Source organism: Rana temporaria, chromosome 9, assembly GCF_905171775.1.
Source record: "Rana temporaria chromosome 9, aRanTem1.1, whole genome shotgun sequence".
NCBI classification, from domain to species: Eukaryota; Metazoa; Chordata; class Amphibia; order Anura; family Ranidae; genus Rana; species Rana temporaria.
This window is the reverse complement of record NC_053497.1, coordinates 165,543,217-165,562,438: the sequence shown is the minus strand read 5'-3', so window position 1 is coordinate 165,562,438 and position 19,222 is coordinate 165,543,217. Positions and strand designations below refer to the sequence as shown.

At 43.7% G+C, this 19,222-nt stretch overlaps 1 protein-coding gene across 1 annotated transcript in view; it reads left to right on the top strand.

Moving 5' to 3' along the window:
- Positions 1 to 19,222, top strand: part of TAP2 (transporter 2, ATP binding cassette subfamily B member) — a 79,017-nt gene that overhangs the window by 34,050 nt on the left and 25,745 nt on the right. The window contains exons 4-6 of the mRNA XM_040324914.1: positions 6,054 to 6,184; positions 10,155 to 10,360; positions 12,228 to 12,425. Of these exons, the coding sequence (XP_040180848.1) occupies positions 6,054 to 6,184; positions 10,155 to 10,360; positions 12,228 to 12,425 (535 nt within the window). The remainder of the gene's footprint in view (positions 1 to 6,053; positions 6,185 to 10,154; positions 10,361 to 12,227; positions 12,426 to 19,222) is intronic.

The following is a 19,222-nucleotide window of genomic DNA, read 5'->3' as shown; positions in this document are numbered from 1 at the left end:
TTTTCCAGTCGGAATTTCTACCCACAAAAATTTGAGAGCTGGTTTTCAAATTTTCAGACAGAAAAAATGTGTCTGTAGCAATTCTGACGCGCAAAATTCCGACGCATGCTCGGAAGCATTGAACTTAATTTTCTCGCTCGTCATAGTTTTTTACATCTTGATGGTTATAAGTTCAGAGAGCTTTTGTGTGACTGTGTGTATGCAAGCCAAGCTTGAGCGGAATTCCGTCGGAAAAACCATCCAAGGTTGAAAATCCGACCGTGTGTACGTGGCATTAGACAATCAAATGAAAGTTCTGAAAACAATTTTCCATTGAAATTCTATAGGTGTAAGGCCTGCACAAGTAATAGGTACAGCAAGAAATTAACCACTTCCCGACCGCCTCATGTAGATATACATCGGCAGAATGGCACGGACAGGCACATCAACGTACTTGTACGTGCCTGCCTAGACGTGGGTCGGGGGTCCGATTGGGACCCCCCGCTACACGCGGCGGTCGGGTTCCCTCGGGGAGCGATCCGGGACGACGGCGCGGCTATTTGTTTATAGTCGCGATCGCTCCCCGGAGCTGAAGAACGGGGAGAGCCGTATGTAAACACGGCTTCCCCGTGCTTCACTATGGCGCTGCATCAATCGAGTGATCCCTTTATAGGGGAGACTTGATCGATGACGTCATTCCTACAGCCACACCCCCCTACAGTTGTAAACACACACTAAGTGTACACTAAATCCTACAGCGCCACCTGTGGTTAACTCCCAAACTGCAACTATCATTTTCACAATAAACAATGCAATTTAAATGCATTTTTTGCTGTGAAAATGACAATGGTCCCAAAAATGTGTCAAAATTGTCCGAAGTGTCCACCATAATGCCGCAGTCACGAAAAAAATCGCTGATCGCCGCCATTAGTAGTAAAAAATAAATAAATAATAAAAATGCAATAAAACTATCCCCTATTTTGTAAACGCTATAAATTTTGCGCAAACCAATCGATAAAACGCTTATTGCGATTTTTTTTTACCAAAAATAGGTAGAAGAATATGTATCGGCCTAAACTGAGGAAACATTTTTTTTTTATATATGTTTTTGGGGGATATTTATTACAGCAAAAAGTAAAAAATATTGCATTTTTTTCAAAATTGTCGCTCTATTTTTGTTTTTAGCGCAAAAAATAAAAACCGCAGAGGTGATCAAATACCACCAAAAGAAAGCTCTATTTGTGGGGAAAAAAGAACGCCAATTTTGTTTGGGAGCCACGTCGCACGACTGCGCAATTGTCTGTTAAAGCGATGCAGTCCCGAACTGTAAAAACACCTTGGGTCTTTAGGCAGCATATTGGTCCGGGGCTTAAGTGGTTAAAACACACAATTCACTTTCACTTTTTTTGTATTCTAGGGTCTTGGTTGACTACAAATATCTCAATAAACACAATTGCTTGCAATTTTCAGAATGTTCCTCTTGTGTTGGAGGGCAGTAATATTTTGGCTCATGATTTTCTTATCATACAGGGTGGCACCAGTTCCCCTCACTTTATTGTTTTACTGCATGTGTACTGCTGTAATTATAAGAAAAGGATTGCATGGGTCTTAGTGCTGAGTAGAGCAAGGAACTTTCTCTGGAAAGTACCTTCCTCTCCATAGCGAGCCATAAAGTGTCACTAAACCCACATCATAACAAACTATCAATAAATGGTGTATTACATGCTGTTCATACTCACTCTGTCACTATGAGAATCATTTTCTGTAATATGCAAAAAACCTGGTTGATCCTGCTGTTCTCTATCCCCCCTTCTGTTCATGTCCCCAATGCAGTTAGGGAATTTGCATCGGTGTTGGCAGCTCTGCACATGCTCAATTTTCTTTGTGTTTCCAAGCTGGGCATTTCCTGCCTATCACATCTGAACAGCCCGGGTAACACATGTGGGTGTATACACAGTGGTAAATGACAGCCCACTCCTCTATGCCCACTAACCAGCTAAACACAATGGGTGGTGGGATATTACACGTGGATTGATGGTGGCTTCACCTCCCTCTTATTCTAAGGCCTCATACACACAACGAATTTCTCGGCAAAAACCAGCAAGAAACTTGCTGGGAGATATTTTTTTGCAGAGGAAACCGGTCGTGTGTACATTTTCGTCGAGGAAACTGTCGACAATCTCGACAAGCCAAAAAGAGAGCATGTTCTCTATTTCCTTGACGGGAATGAAGAAAATTGGCTTGTCGAGTTCCTCGACAGCCTAAGGCCCCGTACACACGAGAGGATCCATCCGCTGAAAAATCTCAGCGGATCGGTTTCAGCGGATAGATCCCCTGGTGTGTATGTTCCAGCGGATATTTATCCGCGTAGATTTCCGAATTCCAGCAGATAAAAATTTGTTAGCATGCTAACAAATCTATCCGCTGGAATCGGCTCCAGCGGATCGATCCGGTGGTCTGTACAGACTCACCGGATCGATCCGTCCGAACCCGTCCCTCGCATGCATCGTAATGATTCGACGCATGCGTGGAATTGCTTATATGACAGCGTCGCGCACGTCGCCGTGTCATCATCGCGGCGACGGCGCGACACGTCACCGCGGTGTAAATTCGGCGCGGATTTCGATCCGATGGTGAGTACACTCCATCGGATCAAAATACTCAGAGGATTTATCCGCGGATACGGTCCGGCGGACCGTATCCGCGGATCAATCCTCTCGTGTGTACCCGGCATGATAAGGAACTCGACGAGGAAAACGATGTGTTTCGCCCGTGTGTACGAGGCTTAAAGGGGTTGTAAAGACAAAAATATTTTCCTCTTAAATTAAAGTCTGACAATAGCTGATAAAGTAAAAAGTAATGCTTTGCATTATAACTAGTTTGATACCTGTTGAAATCGAGCTGTTTTATTCACCTCCGTCACTCCTGAATCATTATTCTCACTGACTTCCTGGTTTGCGGTGCGCATTCATTCTTGCTACATCACGGCCTAATGGGAACTACAGTTCTCATTAGGCTTAGCCTCCATACCTGTGAGGGATAAGAGAGCATCTTCACGCAGGGCTGTAGTCATAGGGAGGGGGTGAGCACATTCTGCTTTCCACCATGCAAAACGGCTCAGATGCTGGTGGAAAGCAAGAAGAGGAGAGACAGGAAATGGCATTTTCAAACCTGGATTACTGTATTTTGGAGGTCAAAAGGAAAAACAAGGTAAGTGATATTTAAATGCTCTAGCTTACAGCAATCAATTGATCTAATAAAAAATGGACCTTTAGTGTTCCTTTAAGATACCGGCTGGAGGAGCCTGCGACTGGCAGAAATCCACCCACACCATGTTATTGCCAAAAAATAATAAATATTTGATTTAAAATATATATTTGTATGATAATTTAAAGCAGTTTATTGATATTAAATATAAATTTTTATTCTGTATTCAAAAGGCTGTTTTTTTTTAATGTTTTTTTTATTTTGAACATGTGACCAGCAGCAGAAAACTAGAAGCTCCTCCTGCTTATGTTTCCCTGCAGATAGGCTGGGAAAGAGCTGGATCATGTGACAGCTGTATATTGATTAGAAAAAAGATACTTAGATTTTTTTTATTGAATTCATTACAGTGCTATCATTTACATACAGTAATAGAAGCAACAGTGTATGTTTAGTATCACTTTAAAAGGAAAGATCTGGGGTAATATTGAAGGTTACACAGAGTATGTGGTAGGCTCAAAGACAGAGGGGTGGATTCAAGAAGCAATTGCGCCTGTGTAACCATAGGTTACACAGCGCAATTGCTTACTTGCCCCGGCGTAACGAGTGCTCCTGATTCAGGAACCTCGTTACGCCGACTGCAGCCTAAGATCTGCGCGGAATAAGGCTCTTATGCCCGCATATCTTAGGCTGCATTCTAGCGATGGCCGCTAGGTGGCGTTCCCGTTGTGCTCAGTGTATAGTATGCAAATTGCATACTAACACCGATTCACAACGTTGTGCGAGCCCTGCGTATGCAATTTACGTCGTTTACGTACGGCGGTTTTCGCGCAAGGCTGCCCCTGCTATTAGCAGGGGCAGCCCATGTTACGTATACCCGTCGTTCCCGCGTCGCGAAATTTGAATTTTACGTAGTTTGCGTAAGTGAATCGTGAATGGCGCTGGACGCCATTCACGTTCACTTTGAAGCAAATGACGTCCTTGCGACGTCATTTGCCGCAATGCACGTCGGGAAACTTTCCCGACGGAGCATGCGCTCTACGCTCGGCGCGGGAACGCGCCTAATTTAAATGATTCCCGCCCCCTACGGGATCATTTAAATTGCGTGCTCTTGCGCCCGCGCGCCCGCGCAATTTACGGAGCTTATGCTCCGTGAATCGAGGGCAGCACAAAAAAATTGCGGGGGCGCAGGGCAAAATCGTTGCCCTGCGCCTCCGTAATAAATGCGCAAATCTCTTTGAATCCGGCCCAGAGTCTCTCAATGGGGGACAACTATTAAATGCAAATGCAAGTAACTAAATAATAATAGAATGAATAATAAAATGAAATAAATGTCCAAGAAGTCCAAACACTAGGACAGGCTCATCTGGGAGCTGTAGTTGGCCCTGGAGATCAGTAAAGATTAAAACAAAGAGAAGAAGCGCCACTAAGTTTAGTAGGACTGATAGTATTTATTAGAACCCCTAAGGGGCTACTCACAGGATAAGAATAAACACAAGCTCATCATAGTAGGTGGTCCGGGATGCCAGGTGGAGGAAAAGTCTGCGCAGCCGCCAGGTAGATCGCTGTGTGTGTCCCCGGGATAAGGAGGAGGAAGTCAGTTGGTATCTCTCACAGCCTTGGTGTACAGCAGGGCGGAGAGCAGTGTGGAGGCGGGGTGACGTCAGCAGGACCAGGAGGCAATCTTCTTTTCTTTTTATGAGGCAACTCAACATGAGTTACCCACTAGATTAAGAGTTTTCCTGACAAAATTGAAATCAGAATATAAATATGTATACAATTCCTAACACACTGCTAACTGCCTATCCAGTTATCACAAAAATAAGCAAGATCAGTTCTCATGTTTAGAAAGATCAGGGGTCTCATCGGGGGAGAGAAGCCAGGAGCACCAGTGAGGAACCCGAGAAGAGGAGGATCGGGGCTGCAAAAAAAGCAAACGTGGTACCAATATTCAACAAAGGGCTGAGATATATACCTGAAAATTACAGACCAGTCAGCCTAACATCAATAGTAGGTAAACTGTTGGAAGGAATGATAAGGTATTATATCCTTCGTCAGTGAAAACAGTTTCATTTGTAGTAACCAACATGGGTTTTCTAAAAGACCATTCTTGCCAGACAAACCTCTAAAATTCTGGGAGGAGATGAACTATAATTTAGATGGAGGAAAGTCTGTAGGCATAGTGCTTTTACATTTTGCTATTCATTTGATACGATACCCTAGAAATGCTTAATTTCCCCTTTTCTTATTTTTTTTCCTTTTGTTGCATTGATGGTATTGTATGTTCCTGAATAGAAAACTGATTGCAGGAGTGTGTCCATATTGTGGTGATAAATGGAATCTTGTCTGAATGGTCTAGCAGAAGCTGAATACCAGCTTCTTCTCCTCTCTCTCCCGCTGGCTTTCAGCTGCTGCAGAGAGCACCATACATGGGATAGGTTCCAGTAATTGCCCCCCTGCCACATTGAGCATGCTCCCTTTTCACCACATGTTTCCCCCTGATGCCTGGGCCCCCCGTGTGCCTCCCTTACACCCGCAGTGCTGCCTGCATCCCTCCTCTCCTTCCAACTGGCAGCTGCAAGCACACAATAGAATCCTTCAGAATAGAGAGTGGGGTAAGGGTCCGGTTAATGCTGTATGTCACATTTTCCAGAATAAACACAATGAACGATCGACAACAATCACTCACGGTGTTCATTCAGTAAACTGTGTTTTTTTGGAGGTGGAGGACCCTGTCAGTTTGACAGTATGGTGCCCTGTGGTTTCTAACAGTAGCCCTGTACATAACTATGTCTTACCTTAACACAGTGATGTGAATTGGCTCTGCAATATCGGTGTACCTGGATATTCATTCCTATGTCTCTCCTTAGTTCTGTCTGTGCAGGATGCCGGGGAGGATTCTTCATATTCTGCTACTCTCGTCTCAATATCCGCTTACGGGAACTCCTCTTTCGAGCATTTTCTAAACAGGACATTACCTTCTTTGAAACAACGAAAACAGGTACTTGATTTCCTCAACAACACGCCATCACTTGTCTCCCTAAACACAGTTTGGAAAATAAAGTTGGTGCTTAGTACATGGAAGAGGTTCACTAGGCAGGGTATGAAGTCAGTCTGTTAAAAGCTGAAATTTAAGTATTGATAATATTTACATAGTTACATTGGTAGAGCTTGGACTAATATGTAAATATACACAGTGGGCCAGATTCACAAAGAGATACGACGGTGTATCTACAGATACACCATCATATCTCTGACTTACACTGGTCCTATCTATGCGCCTGATTCATAGAATCAGTTACGCATAGATAGGGCTAGATCCGACAGTGTTACAATGTGTTACACTGTCGGATCTTTTTTTCAATTTAAAAAAAGGCGCCGGGGGCGTTCCCGCTGATTTAAGATAAATAATATGTAAATCAGCGAGATACGCAAATTCACGAACGTACGCGGACCCGTCGCAGTGTTCTTACGTCGTTTCCGTAGCGGTTTTCCCGTCGTATACTTACCCCTTCTTTTATCAGGCGCAGCCAATGTTAAGTATAGCCGGCGTTCCCGCGTCGAATTTGAATTTTCCTACGTTGTTTGCGTACGCCGATTCACGAACACGCGCGTCGCAAGTCCCGCTCACGTCGCAACCACTGACGTCCTAGTGACGTCAGTGGGAGCAATGCATGCCGGGAAATTCCCCGGACGGCGCATGCGCATTTAAATCGGCGCGGGAACGCGCCTGATTTAAATAGTACACTCCCCTAGCCACGGAATTTGAATTCCGCCGGGGGATTTAGGATCCGCCGTCGCAAGTTTGGAGGTAAGTGGTTTGTGAATTAGCCACTTGCCTCCTAAACTTGCGGGAGCGGATCTTAATTCACGTAGATCGAGCGGATCTATAGATCCACTGAGCTACGTGAATCTGGCCCATGTTTTCATGTGACAACACTGAAGAAATTACACTTTGCTACAAAGTAGGAAAATTCCGATCGTCTGTATGCAATTCCAATGCACAAAAAACATACATGCTCAGAATCAAGCAGAAGAGCCGACCTGCCTATTGAACTTCATTGATCTCGGCTCGTCGTACGTCTTGTACGTCACCGTGTTCTTGACAGTCCGTGTGTATGCAACACAAGTTTGAGCCAATATTCCGACGGAAAAACATTCTGGGTTTTTGTCGTAATTTCTGATCGTGTGTACGCGGCATTATTGTCCAATTTGTCCACCGCAATATTGAAGTCCTGCTATAAGTCCCTCCATTATTAATAATAAAAAAAAAAAATCTATAAAAATTTCATAAAAATATCCCATAGTTTGTAGAGGCTCTGGGCCGGATTCACCAAAGAGATACGACGACGTATCTCCTGATACGCCGTCGTATCTCTGTTTCTATCTATGCGACTGATTCATAGAATCAGTTACACATAGATATCCATAAGATCCGACAGGTGTAATTGTTTTACACTGTCAGATCTTAGGATGCAGTACCGCGGCCGCCGCTGGGGGGAGTTTGCGTCGTAAACCAGCGTCGGGTATGCAAATTAGGAGTTACGGCGATTCCCGACGGATTTTCTCGTTCGCTACGTCGCTGCTAGTCTAGTTTCCAGTCGCAAAGTTAGTTGTCGTTTGACCTGCCCTAACTTTACTCAGCAATCGTATTGCTGTTTAAACTATGTCCGTCGTTCCCGCGTCGAAATTAAAAATTTAACGTCGTTTGCGTAACACGTCCAGGAATACGGAAGTACGCTACGCGCGTCGCCGTTCGAAAAAATTACGTCACGGCGCGCAAAGCACGACGGGAATTGCGAAACTGAGCATGCGCAGTAGGTCCGGCGCGGGAGCGCGCCTAATTTAAATGGCACACGCCCATTTGAATTGGCCCGCCTTGCGCCGGAGGCTGCCAGCGTAGTTTTCATTGCAAGTGCTTTGTGAATCAGGCACTTGCAATGAAAACTTGCGGCGGTGTAACGTATCTACGATACGTTACGCCGCCGCTCACCTACGTGAATCTGGCCCTATAACTTTTGCACAAACCAATCAATATTGGCTTGTTAGGATTTTTTTTACAAAAGATATGTAGCAGAAAACATATTGGCCTAAATTGATGAAGAAATGCGATGTTTTACATTTTTTTATAAAACATAGCAGAAAATATTGTTTTGTTTTTCTTCAAAATTGTCGGTATAAAGCGCAAAAAAATAAAAACCGCAGAGGTGATCAAATACCACCAAAAGAAAGCTCTATTTGTGGGAAAAAAAAGAAAATACATACATTTTATTTATTGTTACAACGGACCCGCTGATTGGCATCCCCTTTGTCCAATCAGTGCATGATCATGCCTCTGACAGTGTGCGCATGCCCCCCAGTGGCTGTTGCATGAAATTACATACAGGTACGTGATTTCACGCAATAGAGCTGACCTGCCGCAGTAAATATGTGGTAGGCAGTCGGCAAGTGGTTAAAAGACAAATTCATAAAAATCGCATGAGTTGTTTTACACTACACACAAATATCTTTTGTGTTTTATATGTGATAAACGTTAGTGAATTGATCCCAGCATTCCTTGTTTTCCTGGTCCTATCCTGGCTTAAAATATGGTGATAATGTGTATGTTTCTACTGATGCAGTGTCAGCCCTGCTCAGTTCTCCTTGGCCACTGCTTAAATTAACAAATATCATTTTTGTACAGCTCCGCAATCCATGCACAATTTCATGTTGCAATCCTTCAAAAATGCTGCAATTACAGAAAAATACTTGTTGGTCTGACAAACATCCAGTGAGCTCTTAACTGTCTGTGCTCCTTGCCTGTGCTGAACTGTAATCCCCAGTAGTGTTGTCAGCCCTGCCTTAGTTCTTAACTTCTGGACTACAGAACACTGCCCCCTATGTTACACTGACAACACTGATGGGTGATGGGATTTCAGTGCAGCACAGCACTGTGTTGTCAGTTCACTACAGATACAGGAATTTAGAATTTCTGGCAGATCATTGGGTATTTTTCTGTCTCTTGGAGCATTCTAAAGAGGCAAAACACAGGACATGCATGCATTGCAGAGATGGGCTGTATATCATTTATTTTATAGACCATTTTACCATTTCGCAAAACAGATTATTTCACAATTTGGATCAGACTGGTAACCTGCGTCAAATCCCATCCTGGTTCAACTGATTCATTCTTCATTCATATAGGGCCAGATTCTCGTAGAATCGGCGTAGGCGTAGTGTAAGCCATTTACACTACGCCACCGTAACTAACTGGAGCAAGTGCCGTATTCTCCAAGCACTTGCTCCGTAATTTGCGGCGGCGTAGTGTAAATGGCCCGCCGTATGACCGCGTAATTCAAAGGGGGCGGCTTGTATTCAAATTAAGCGTGCCCCCGTGCCGATTGAACTGTGCATGCGCCGGGCTGAAAAATAGCCCAGTGCGCATGCTCCAGCTCACGACGGAAAACGTCAATGACGCCGACGTGAGCGTCATTGACGTAAAGTCGTATTCAAGAACGACTTAGTAAAACGACGTAACCGACGGAAAAAGACGGCGCGGACCCGACGCCATACTTAACATGGCATACGGCGGACTGGCATAAGGTTACCCCTCATATAGCAGGGGTAACCTTACGCTTACGGAAACAACGTAAACGATGACGACGCGGCGCAAATTCGTTCGGGAATCGGCGTATCAGGCTCATTTGCATAGTCAAATGAGACCTGAACGTAAACGCCACCTAGCGGTCAGCGTTGTATTGCATTTAGGATCCGACGGTGTAAGTGACTTACACCAGTCGGATCCTAGCCTAATTCCGGCGTATCTTGTTTTGTGAATACAAAACAATGATACGCCGGCGGGAATTTCGAATTACGTCGGTGTATCAGTAGATACACCGGCGTAACTCTTTTGAGAATCTGGCTTATTGTATTTTAGATTCAGACTTAACTTCATCACTGCTTACTAATATGTCTTTCATTGGTTTCTTCAGGTGAGATCACGTCCCGGCTGTCACATGACACAACGCTCGTTAGCCGTTCCATCGCCGCCAACGTGAACATCACCCTGCGGATGCTGGTGAAATGTATCGGTCACCATTACTTTATGATATTGGTGTCCCCGAAGCTGACTCTGCTCACCCTTATCAGCACACCACTCATCTGGATTGTACAGAGCCTATACAACAAGTATCACCAGGTATATATACATAGGCACATATACGTAGTCACAGGATTATATCAGGTGTCCCAAAACCCCAATTTGATTAGAGACACATCATTCAAAACTGTAATTTAAAGCAACTCTAAAGGCCCGTACACACGATCAGACTTTCACAACAACGGTCCGATGGACGTGTTTTATCGGACAATACGACCGTCTGTATGCTCCATCGGACAATTGTTTTCGGTTTTTCAACGAACAAATGTTCGCTGTGCATGCTCTCAAACTTTCCGACAACAAATGTCCGATGAAGGATCATCCGATCGTGTGTACACAAGTCCACCCAACTAAAGTCTAAAGTACAAACACGCATGCTCAGAACCAATGCTAAACATCAGACAATAGCAGAAGTTGTCCAAAGGGTGGCGGCAAAGAGTTGAAAAACCACGTGATTTGGTGATTGTTGGCTGAAAAGGCTCTGCCGTGTGTATGCAGAACAAATTCACGGCCAACGCCCCTTCGGGCAAAAATCCGATGGAAGTGCGATCGTGTGTATGAGGCTTTAGAATCCATTAACACCATTGCTGTTGTGACAGGAAGTCAGGTAAATCTGTGGGTGTTGTCACAGACGGGAGATACATTTCTGCCTTGTTTAGACAATACACCAATTATTATTAGGTGTCGGCTGCAGAAGTAGCCAGAAAGGTTTAAGGGCATTGGAAAACTTCAGCTGTTCAGAATGAGGCAATTAAGGCCTCTATAAGTAATCCAGAGGATTACCACTGATTGCTGCATCCTGAGGCTTTCTGAGTGAAGGAGTGCAGTGAACAGAAATACTTCTGAGGAGGTGAGGTGGTGATTGATTTTTCTGTGTGATAAAAATCAAAAAGACTATTGTTTTTCTGCTGTATGACCAGCAGTGTCTGCCCAGCACTAGGCTGTGCCCTAGATAGGTTCCTGTGTGGTGAAGGTAGACGCCCCAAGTGGCCAGGGTTTATTTTATGTTTGATTTTGTTTATGCTGTTTGGACGCTTGCACTTGTTTCCAGCAAGATGGAAGAATAAACCAAAATCTTTGTTTTTCAACCGTCTTCGACTGCCTGTCTGTATAAATTCAGTGTGTAGTGAACCCATCCAGGGGGTCACACACTCCGCTACCGAGCTAACCCCTTACACTGTGCATTAGCGCACATGTGTTTACATATGTTATGGTGCACCAAATGCATAAAACCGTGCGTGTACTATTTCTAGCAATACAGTGTAATGCACATTAGCACACAGAAATTAGAAAGACGTGCAGGGCTGACATTCATATACATTCGCTAAATGGGTTGTCACCATAGGCGTGTGCACAGGGTGAGCCATCACAAATTTTGGGGCCCCTTACACAGCTTTAGGCAGTGCCCCCCTGGAGCAGAGAACCGAGGGAGGGGGGGGGGTGCTGACGAAAACAAACAAGTGTAATCTCTTCTCTCCTGACGCAAGATAATAAGCGGGGGGGGGGGGGCGTCTGGGGACCATCGGGCCCCTTACAGGTGTAATGCCCAAAAAAAAAAATCGGAGGGGGCATGTAAGAGGACCATCGGGCCCCTTACAGGTTTAATGCAAAAAAAACGGGAGGGGGGCCAGCCGGGCCCCTGGGGGCCATCAGGCCCCTTACAGGTGTAATGCCTGTACCCCCCTGATGGTGGCCCTGTTGATTTACCCTGCTTCCTTAAATATGGAAAGTAGTTCACCTCATTCCTATCCCCCCAGACAATGCAAACATTTATCCCTTGCGGTGCAGAGGGGGCCTCACTGCACTCAAAGATAACGATACAGAAGTTGCAGCATGTAAAAACCCCCATTATTATATGATAGTTATGCGTGAAAACATGGTGACTTCTTGTATTGTTTTCTTCCAGGATCTGGTGAAGAAGGTGCAGGATTCTATTGCCAGCTCCAGCGATCTGGCTCAAGAGATCATTGAATCTGTAAGGACAGTAAAGAGTTTTGCTGCGGAGGAAGAAGAGGGAGAGCGCTATTCCAAAGCTCTGACAAAGACACATCGCCTGCAGTGCAAGAGGGATCTGGTCCGAGCGATATACCTTCTTGCTATCAGGGTAAGTTTAGGTCTGATCCATGGATGCTACTAAATTAGTATTATTATTTTCTTTTTTTTATTAGTGGCCAATAGGCATATCATTTACGATGCTGTGAAAAGTATTTGCTCCTTCCTGATTTTTTTGCATATTTGTCACACTTAAAGTGGAGTTCCGGCCACAATTTCACTTTTTAAATATAAATACCCCTGTAATACACAAGCTTAACCCCTTCCCGACCGCCGCATGTACATATACGTCGGCAGAATGGCACGTACAGGCACATTGGCGTACCTGTACGTCCCTGCCTAGACGTGGGTGGGGGGTCCGATCGGGACCCCCCCCCCCCGCGACTTGCGGTGGTCGGGCCCCCTCGGGGAGCGATCCGGGACGACGGCGCGGCTATTTGTTTATAGCCGCTCCGTCGCGATCGCTCCCCGGAGCTGAAGAACGGGGAGAGCCGTGTGTAAACACGGCTTCCCCGTGCTTCACTGTGGCGGCGCATCGATCGGGTCATTCCCTTTATAGGGAAGACCCGATCGTTGATGTCATTCCTACAGCCACACCCCCCTACACTAGTAAACACACACTAGGTGAAGCCTAAATGTTACAGCGCCCCCTGTGTTTAACTCCCAAACTGCAACTGTCATTTTCACAATAAAGAATGCAATTTAAATGCATTTTTTGCTGTGAAAATGACAATGGTCCCAAAAATGTGTCAAAATTGGCCGAAGTGTCCGCCATAATGTCGCAGTCACGAAAAAAAACGCTGATCACCGCCATTAGTAGTAAAAAAAATAAAAAAAATAAAAATGCAAAAAAACTATCCCCTATTTTGTAAACGCTATAAATTTTGCACAAACCAACCGATAAACGATTATTGCGATTTTTTTTATCAAAAATAGGTAGAAGAATACGTATCGGCCTAAACTGAGGAAAAAGAAAAATTTATATATGTTTTTGGGGGATATTTATTATAGCAAAAAGTAAAAAATATTGCATTTTTTTCAAAATTGTCGCTCTATTTTTGTTTATAGCGCAAAAAATAAAAACCGCAGAGGTGATCAAATACCACCAAAATAAAGCTCTATTTGTGGGGGAAAAAGGACGCCAATTTTGTTTGGGAGCCACGTCGCACGACCGCGCAATTGTCTGTTAAAGCGACGCAGTCCTGAACTGTAAAAACCCCTTGGGTCTTTAGGCAGCAATATGGTCCGGGGCTTAAGTGGTTAATGTATTCTAGTAAAGTTAGTCTGTAAACTAAGGTCCGTTTTGTTAGGTTGTTACAGCATTTAGACACTTTATAAAATAGAAATTGACTGGGGCCATCTTAAATGTGGGCATCATGAAGCCAGACTGTATGACTTCCTGGATTTCAGCCTTGCAGATCTCGCACATGCTCAGTGCTGCACAAGCATGTAATGGACAGTACAGGTGCTGAAACCTAAGTCACATGATTCTTCGAGACTGGGGAGTGCACAGACTCCTGGAAAGTTACACCCACTACATTCCCAGGAGTCTGTGCGGTGTAGGTTAGGAAGCTTAAGCACCTAGGTGCAGGAAGAGGGAAGATTAACTATTCTACCTAGCAACAACACTTTGAAGGCATCTAAAAAAAAAAAAAAAAATTCTTAAAGGACTAATGACATTTTTTTAAAACTACTGATGTAATATTTATGGGTGGAACTCCACTTTAAATGATTCAGATCATCAAACTCATTGTAATATTACACAAAAATAACCTGAGTATGAGTAAATGCAAAATGTAGTTTTTAACCACTTCAGCCAAGACCATTTGGATGCCAAATGACCGGGCCACTTTCACTTTAACTGACAATTGCGCTGGTCGTGCGACGTGGCTCCCAAACAAAATTTAAGTCCTTTTTTCCCACAAATAGGTCTTTCTTTTGGTGGTATTTGATCACCTCTGCGGTTTTTATTTTTTGCGTTATAAACAAAAATACTTTTTACTATAATAAATATCCTCAATTAAAAAAAATAATAAATAATTATCAGTTTAGGCTGATACATATTCTTCTACATATTTTTTGGGGGAAAAAATCGCAATAAGTGTATATTGATCGGTTTGCACAAACGTTATAGCGTCTACAAAATAGGGGTCGATTTTTTTTTACTTGTTATGGTGGCGATCTGTGATTTTTATCGTGGCTGCGACATTTTGGCGGACACTTCGGACACTTTTGATGCTATTTTGGGACCATTCACATTTCATACAGCGAACAGTGCTCTAAAAATGCACTGATTACTGTATAAATGTGACTGGCAGTGAAGGGGTTAACAAGTAGGGGGCGGGGAAGGGGTTAAGTGTGTTCCAAGGAGTGATTCTAACTGTTAGGGGGGCATAGCTTACTGTGACACGTCACTGATCGCTGCTCCCGATGAGAGGAAACAGACGATTAGTGTTGTGTCACTAGGCAGAACAGGGAGATGCCTTGTTTACAAAGGCATCCCCCCCGTTCTGTCATTCCGTGACCCGATGGCTGGACACTGGTGGACATAGAGTACCACAGGCACGGTCACGGAGACCGTGGTGGGCTCGCACGTGCCTGCTAGGGGGCAGGTTAAAAGCAATGTTTATATACGTTGCTTTGCCGACGTAAATGTGTGTGAGGCAGTCGACAAGGGATTAAATGATGATTTCATTTATTAAGGGAAAAAAGACGTCCAACCCTGCCTGGCCCTATGTGAAAGAGTTATAGCCCCCTAAAGCTAATAACTGGTTGTGCCACCTTTAGCAGCAACAACTTCAATCAAACGTTTGTGATAACTGGCAATGAGTCTTTCACATCACTGGGGAGGAATTTTGCAGAATTGTTTTAATTCAGCCACATTGGAGGGTTTTCCAGCATTAACAACCTGTTTAAGGTCATGCCACAGCATCTCAATCGGATTTAAGTCCGGACTTTGATTAGGCCACTCCGTTCTGTAGTGCAAATCTGCAAAATGCAAAAAGCACTAAAAATGCATAGGTGTGAATCCAGCCTTAAAAAGAAAACATAAAAAAGTGCCTATTTTTTTGTAAATGGAATTTGGCATTTATGTACTTTCCTTTCCCCCAGTTTTGTGTGTTCAGTTATATATGTTCATATTAACATTCATGTTAACATAAAAAAAGTGTAGGTAAAGTGATACTAAAGGTTTGCATTAAAAAATAAAAATAACAAACATGTCATACTTACCTACTCTGTTCAGTTGGTTTTGCACAGAGTGGCCCTGATCCACGTCTTCTGGGGTCCCCTGGCAGTGCTCCTGGCTCCTCCTCTTCTTGAGTGCCCCCTTGGAGAAGCGCTTTCCATGGGGGCACTCGTGCAGGCACGCTTCCGAATCCTGCTGCTGCATCTATTGACACAGACAGCAGGACTCGCCACCCCCCCCACCTCCCGTGTCACTGAATTTGATTGACAGCAGCGGGAACCAATGGCTCCTGCTGCTATCAATCTATCCAATGAGAACACCGAGCCAGCGGCTGGAGCTGCTGTTCTAATGCTTGTCGCTGGAACGATCGGGCTCAGGTAAGTAAAGGGGTAGCTCTGGGGGGCTGCTGCATTATAGGAGGTTTTTCACCTTAATGCATAGAGGGCCAGATCCACAAAAGGGATACACCGTCGTATCTCTGTTTCTATCTATGCGACTGATTCATAGAATCAGTTACGCATAGATATCCATAAGATCCGACAGGTGTAATTGTTTTACACTGTTGGATCTTAGGATGCAGTACCGCGGCCGCTGCTGGGGAGAGTTTGCGTCGTAAACCAGCGTCGGGTATGCAAATTAGGAGTTACGGCGATCCACGACGGATTTTTGCGTTCGCTACGTCGCCGCTAGTCTAGTTTCCCGTCGCAAATTTAGTCGTCGTTTTGGGTGCCCTAACTTTAGTCAGCAAACGTATTGCTGTCTAAAGTATGGCCGTCGTTCCCGCGTCGAAATTTAAAATTTAACGTCGTTTGCGTAACACGTCCGGGAATACGGAAGTACGCTACGCGCGTCGCCGTTCGAAAAAATGACGTCACGGCGCGCAAAGCACGACGGGAATTGCGAAACGGAGCATGCGCAGTAGGTCCGGCGCGGGAGCGCGCCTAATTTAAATGGCACACGCCCATTTGAATTGGCCCGCCTTGCGCCGGAGGCTGCCAGCGTAGAGTTTTCATCGCAAGTGCTTTGTGAATCAGGCACTTGCGATGAAATCTTGCGGCGGTGTAACGTATCTGCGATACGTTACGCCGCCGCTCCCCTACGTGAATCTGGCCCAGAATGTATTAAGGTGAAAAACCGAGACTTTACAACTCCTTTAATCATTTTAAAGATATTCCTGACAATGTAACTTGGTAGCTGGTGCAATATTTTGTAGGAAATAATAAATGTACATTTTTTTTGGCTTTTTTTCCTAAAGGGGAACTTAGATTTTAAGTCAGTAGCAAAAGTAAGAACAATAATGCCGCATGCACACGATCGAAAATTCCGCCAGCAAAAGTCTGATGTGAGCTTTTGGTCGGAAATTTCAACCGTGTGTAGGCTCCATCGGACTTTTGCTGGCGGAATTTCAGCCAGAAAAAGAATGAGAGCTGGTTCTCTATTTTTCCAAGGGAAATTGCATCTGAATGCAATTCCGACGCGCAAAAAAAACACACATGCTTAGAAACAATTTGACACATGCTCGGAAGCATTGAACTTAATTTTCTCACCTTGTCGTAGTGTTGTACATCACCGCGTTCTTGACGGTCTAAAGTTCAGAGAACTTTTGTGTGAACGTGTTTATGCAAGCCAAGCTTAAGCGGAAATTCCGTCAGAAAAACCATCTAAGGTTTTTCCGACGGAAATTTTGATCGTGTGTACGCGGCATTAGAGAAAGCTTGTGAAAATGTAAAAGTCATATAAATATTACTTTAACTCATTTGTGAGTAAAGGTCAGTGATGCCTAGTTGCCCAGACTAAATTTATAAGGCTTATAGAAAAAAAAAACATTTTTTTTTTTTTTTTTTTTAAATTCACGTCAGACTCTGCTCACACATGGCAGCGAGACTAGCTCACGGTTCGACCGCCCATAGCGTCTCTCTTGTGGCTTCGCATCATCCGTGTTTTTTTTTTTTTTTTTTTTTTGTTTTATGTTTAGGTTCTTTTTCTGTTTTACAATTACAGATTTATCGTTTTTAATCCATTAAATTAATCTTTTCCGGATTGACAAGTCTAGCTGCATTACTTAATGTTGTACCAAAACTAGCCCATTTTTCCCTTCCTCTTCTTTCCTTTTCCCTTTTTTTCCCCTTCTCTCTCTTCTTTTCCCCCTTTCCCCTCTTTTCCCCCCTTCCCCTCTCCCCCCCCCCTTTCCCCCCTCCCTAGATCTGTGTGCCATGCAGTCTTCTCTCACCTATCTGCTACTACCATTCCCTGAACAAACTTTTCTGTAGATTTAAACACTTTCCATTTTTCCCAAACCACCATGTACTTGTCTTCTCCTCCTATCTCCCCACAGGCAAGATACTCCATCTCTTCTATATACTCCACCCTTTCTATCCATTCTTTAATTGATGGCCTAGTTGGACATAGCCAGTTTTTTGGGATCAGGGCCTTTGCTGCGTTTAGCAGCACTGGGACCAAAGTTGTTCCATATTGTTTTTTTGTTTTTTCAGTTCCGTGAAACAAACAGGGGAGAGGGCTACATTGAATCCTCTCCCCTGTTATCTCTGCAATATACTCTATATTCTTTCCAATATTCCTGTATTCTCGGGCAGTCCCACCATATATGCAGAGTTGTCCCTTTTTGCTTACAGTCTCTCCAGCATAACTCTGAATTTTTTGGGTGGATTTTACTCATTCTTGATGGGGTCAAGTGCCATCGAACCATACATTTGTAGTTTGCTTCTATGGTCGTGATGTCTGACGCATAATTGTATACTGCACCAATCATTTTTGATTTATCGATCCTTTTACCTAAGTCACTTTCCCACTTTTCTAAAAAGGGCAGTGTTTCCTGGGTCTCGAGCTCCGTTAATATCCCATATGCCTTTGATATACCATGTCTCAGGGGCTTGTCTGTATTACATATTTTTTCTATTGCGTGTAGTGTCTTATCTTCCCTAATTGGTTGTGATAGTGTGCTCACAAAGTGTTTTAGCTGCAAATACTCCCATTCACTCATCCTTTGTTCCCCTTCTCCTATTTTTATATCTTGTCTCAATTTAATTTTTCCCCGTGTGACAATATCTTTTAATTTTTTCTCCCCCAGTTGCTTTCCAAAACGTGTTCCATTACCTGGTGGAAAATAATTTGTGCCTGCTAATGGGATTAATGGAGAGTTATACTCCCATTTTTCCCGTCTAAATATTGTGTCCCATATTCTAAATACATTCCTTGTTATACTATGTGTATTTGTGCCCATTTCCCTCGTTTTCGGTGGTATCCATATATTTCTATTTAATTGTGTCCTACTTAATATTTCTTCCATACGTACCCATTTTTTTTTGGTGTGTGTGTTTGTCCATTCTACCAGCCTGGCTAAATTAACTGCAAAATAATATCTTTTTATGTCGGGGAGCCCCAACCCCCCTCCTTTTTTTTTCATACTCAGCAATGAATAGCTTAGTCTAGCCTTTTTACCTGCCCATATATATTTCAAAATTATTGTTTTAATTATTTTAAAAAAACTTTGCGGTATTTTTATTGGGAGCATTTGAAGTTTGTATGTTATCTTTGGTAATATCATCATTTTAAACGCATTAATCTTACCTATCCAGGAAATATGTTTTTTGGCTAGATTTTTCAGGTCTTGATTGATATCGTTAATTAGGGGGACAAAATTA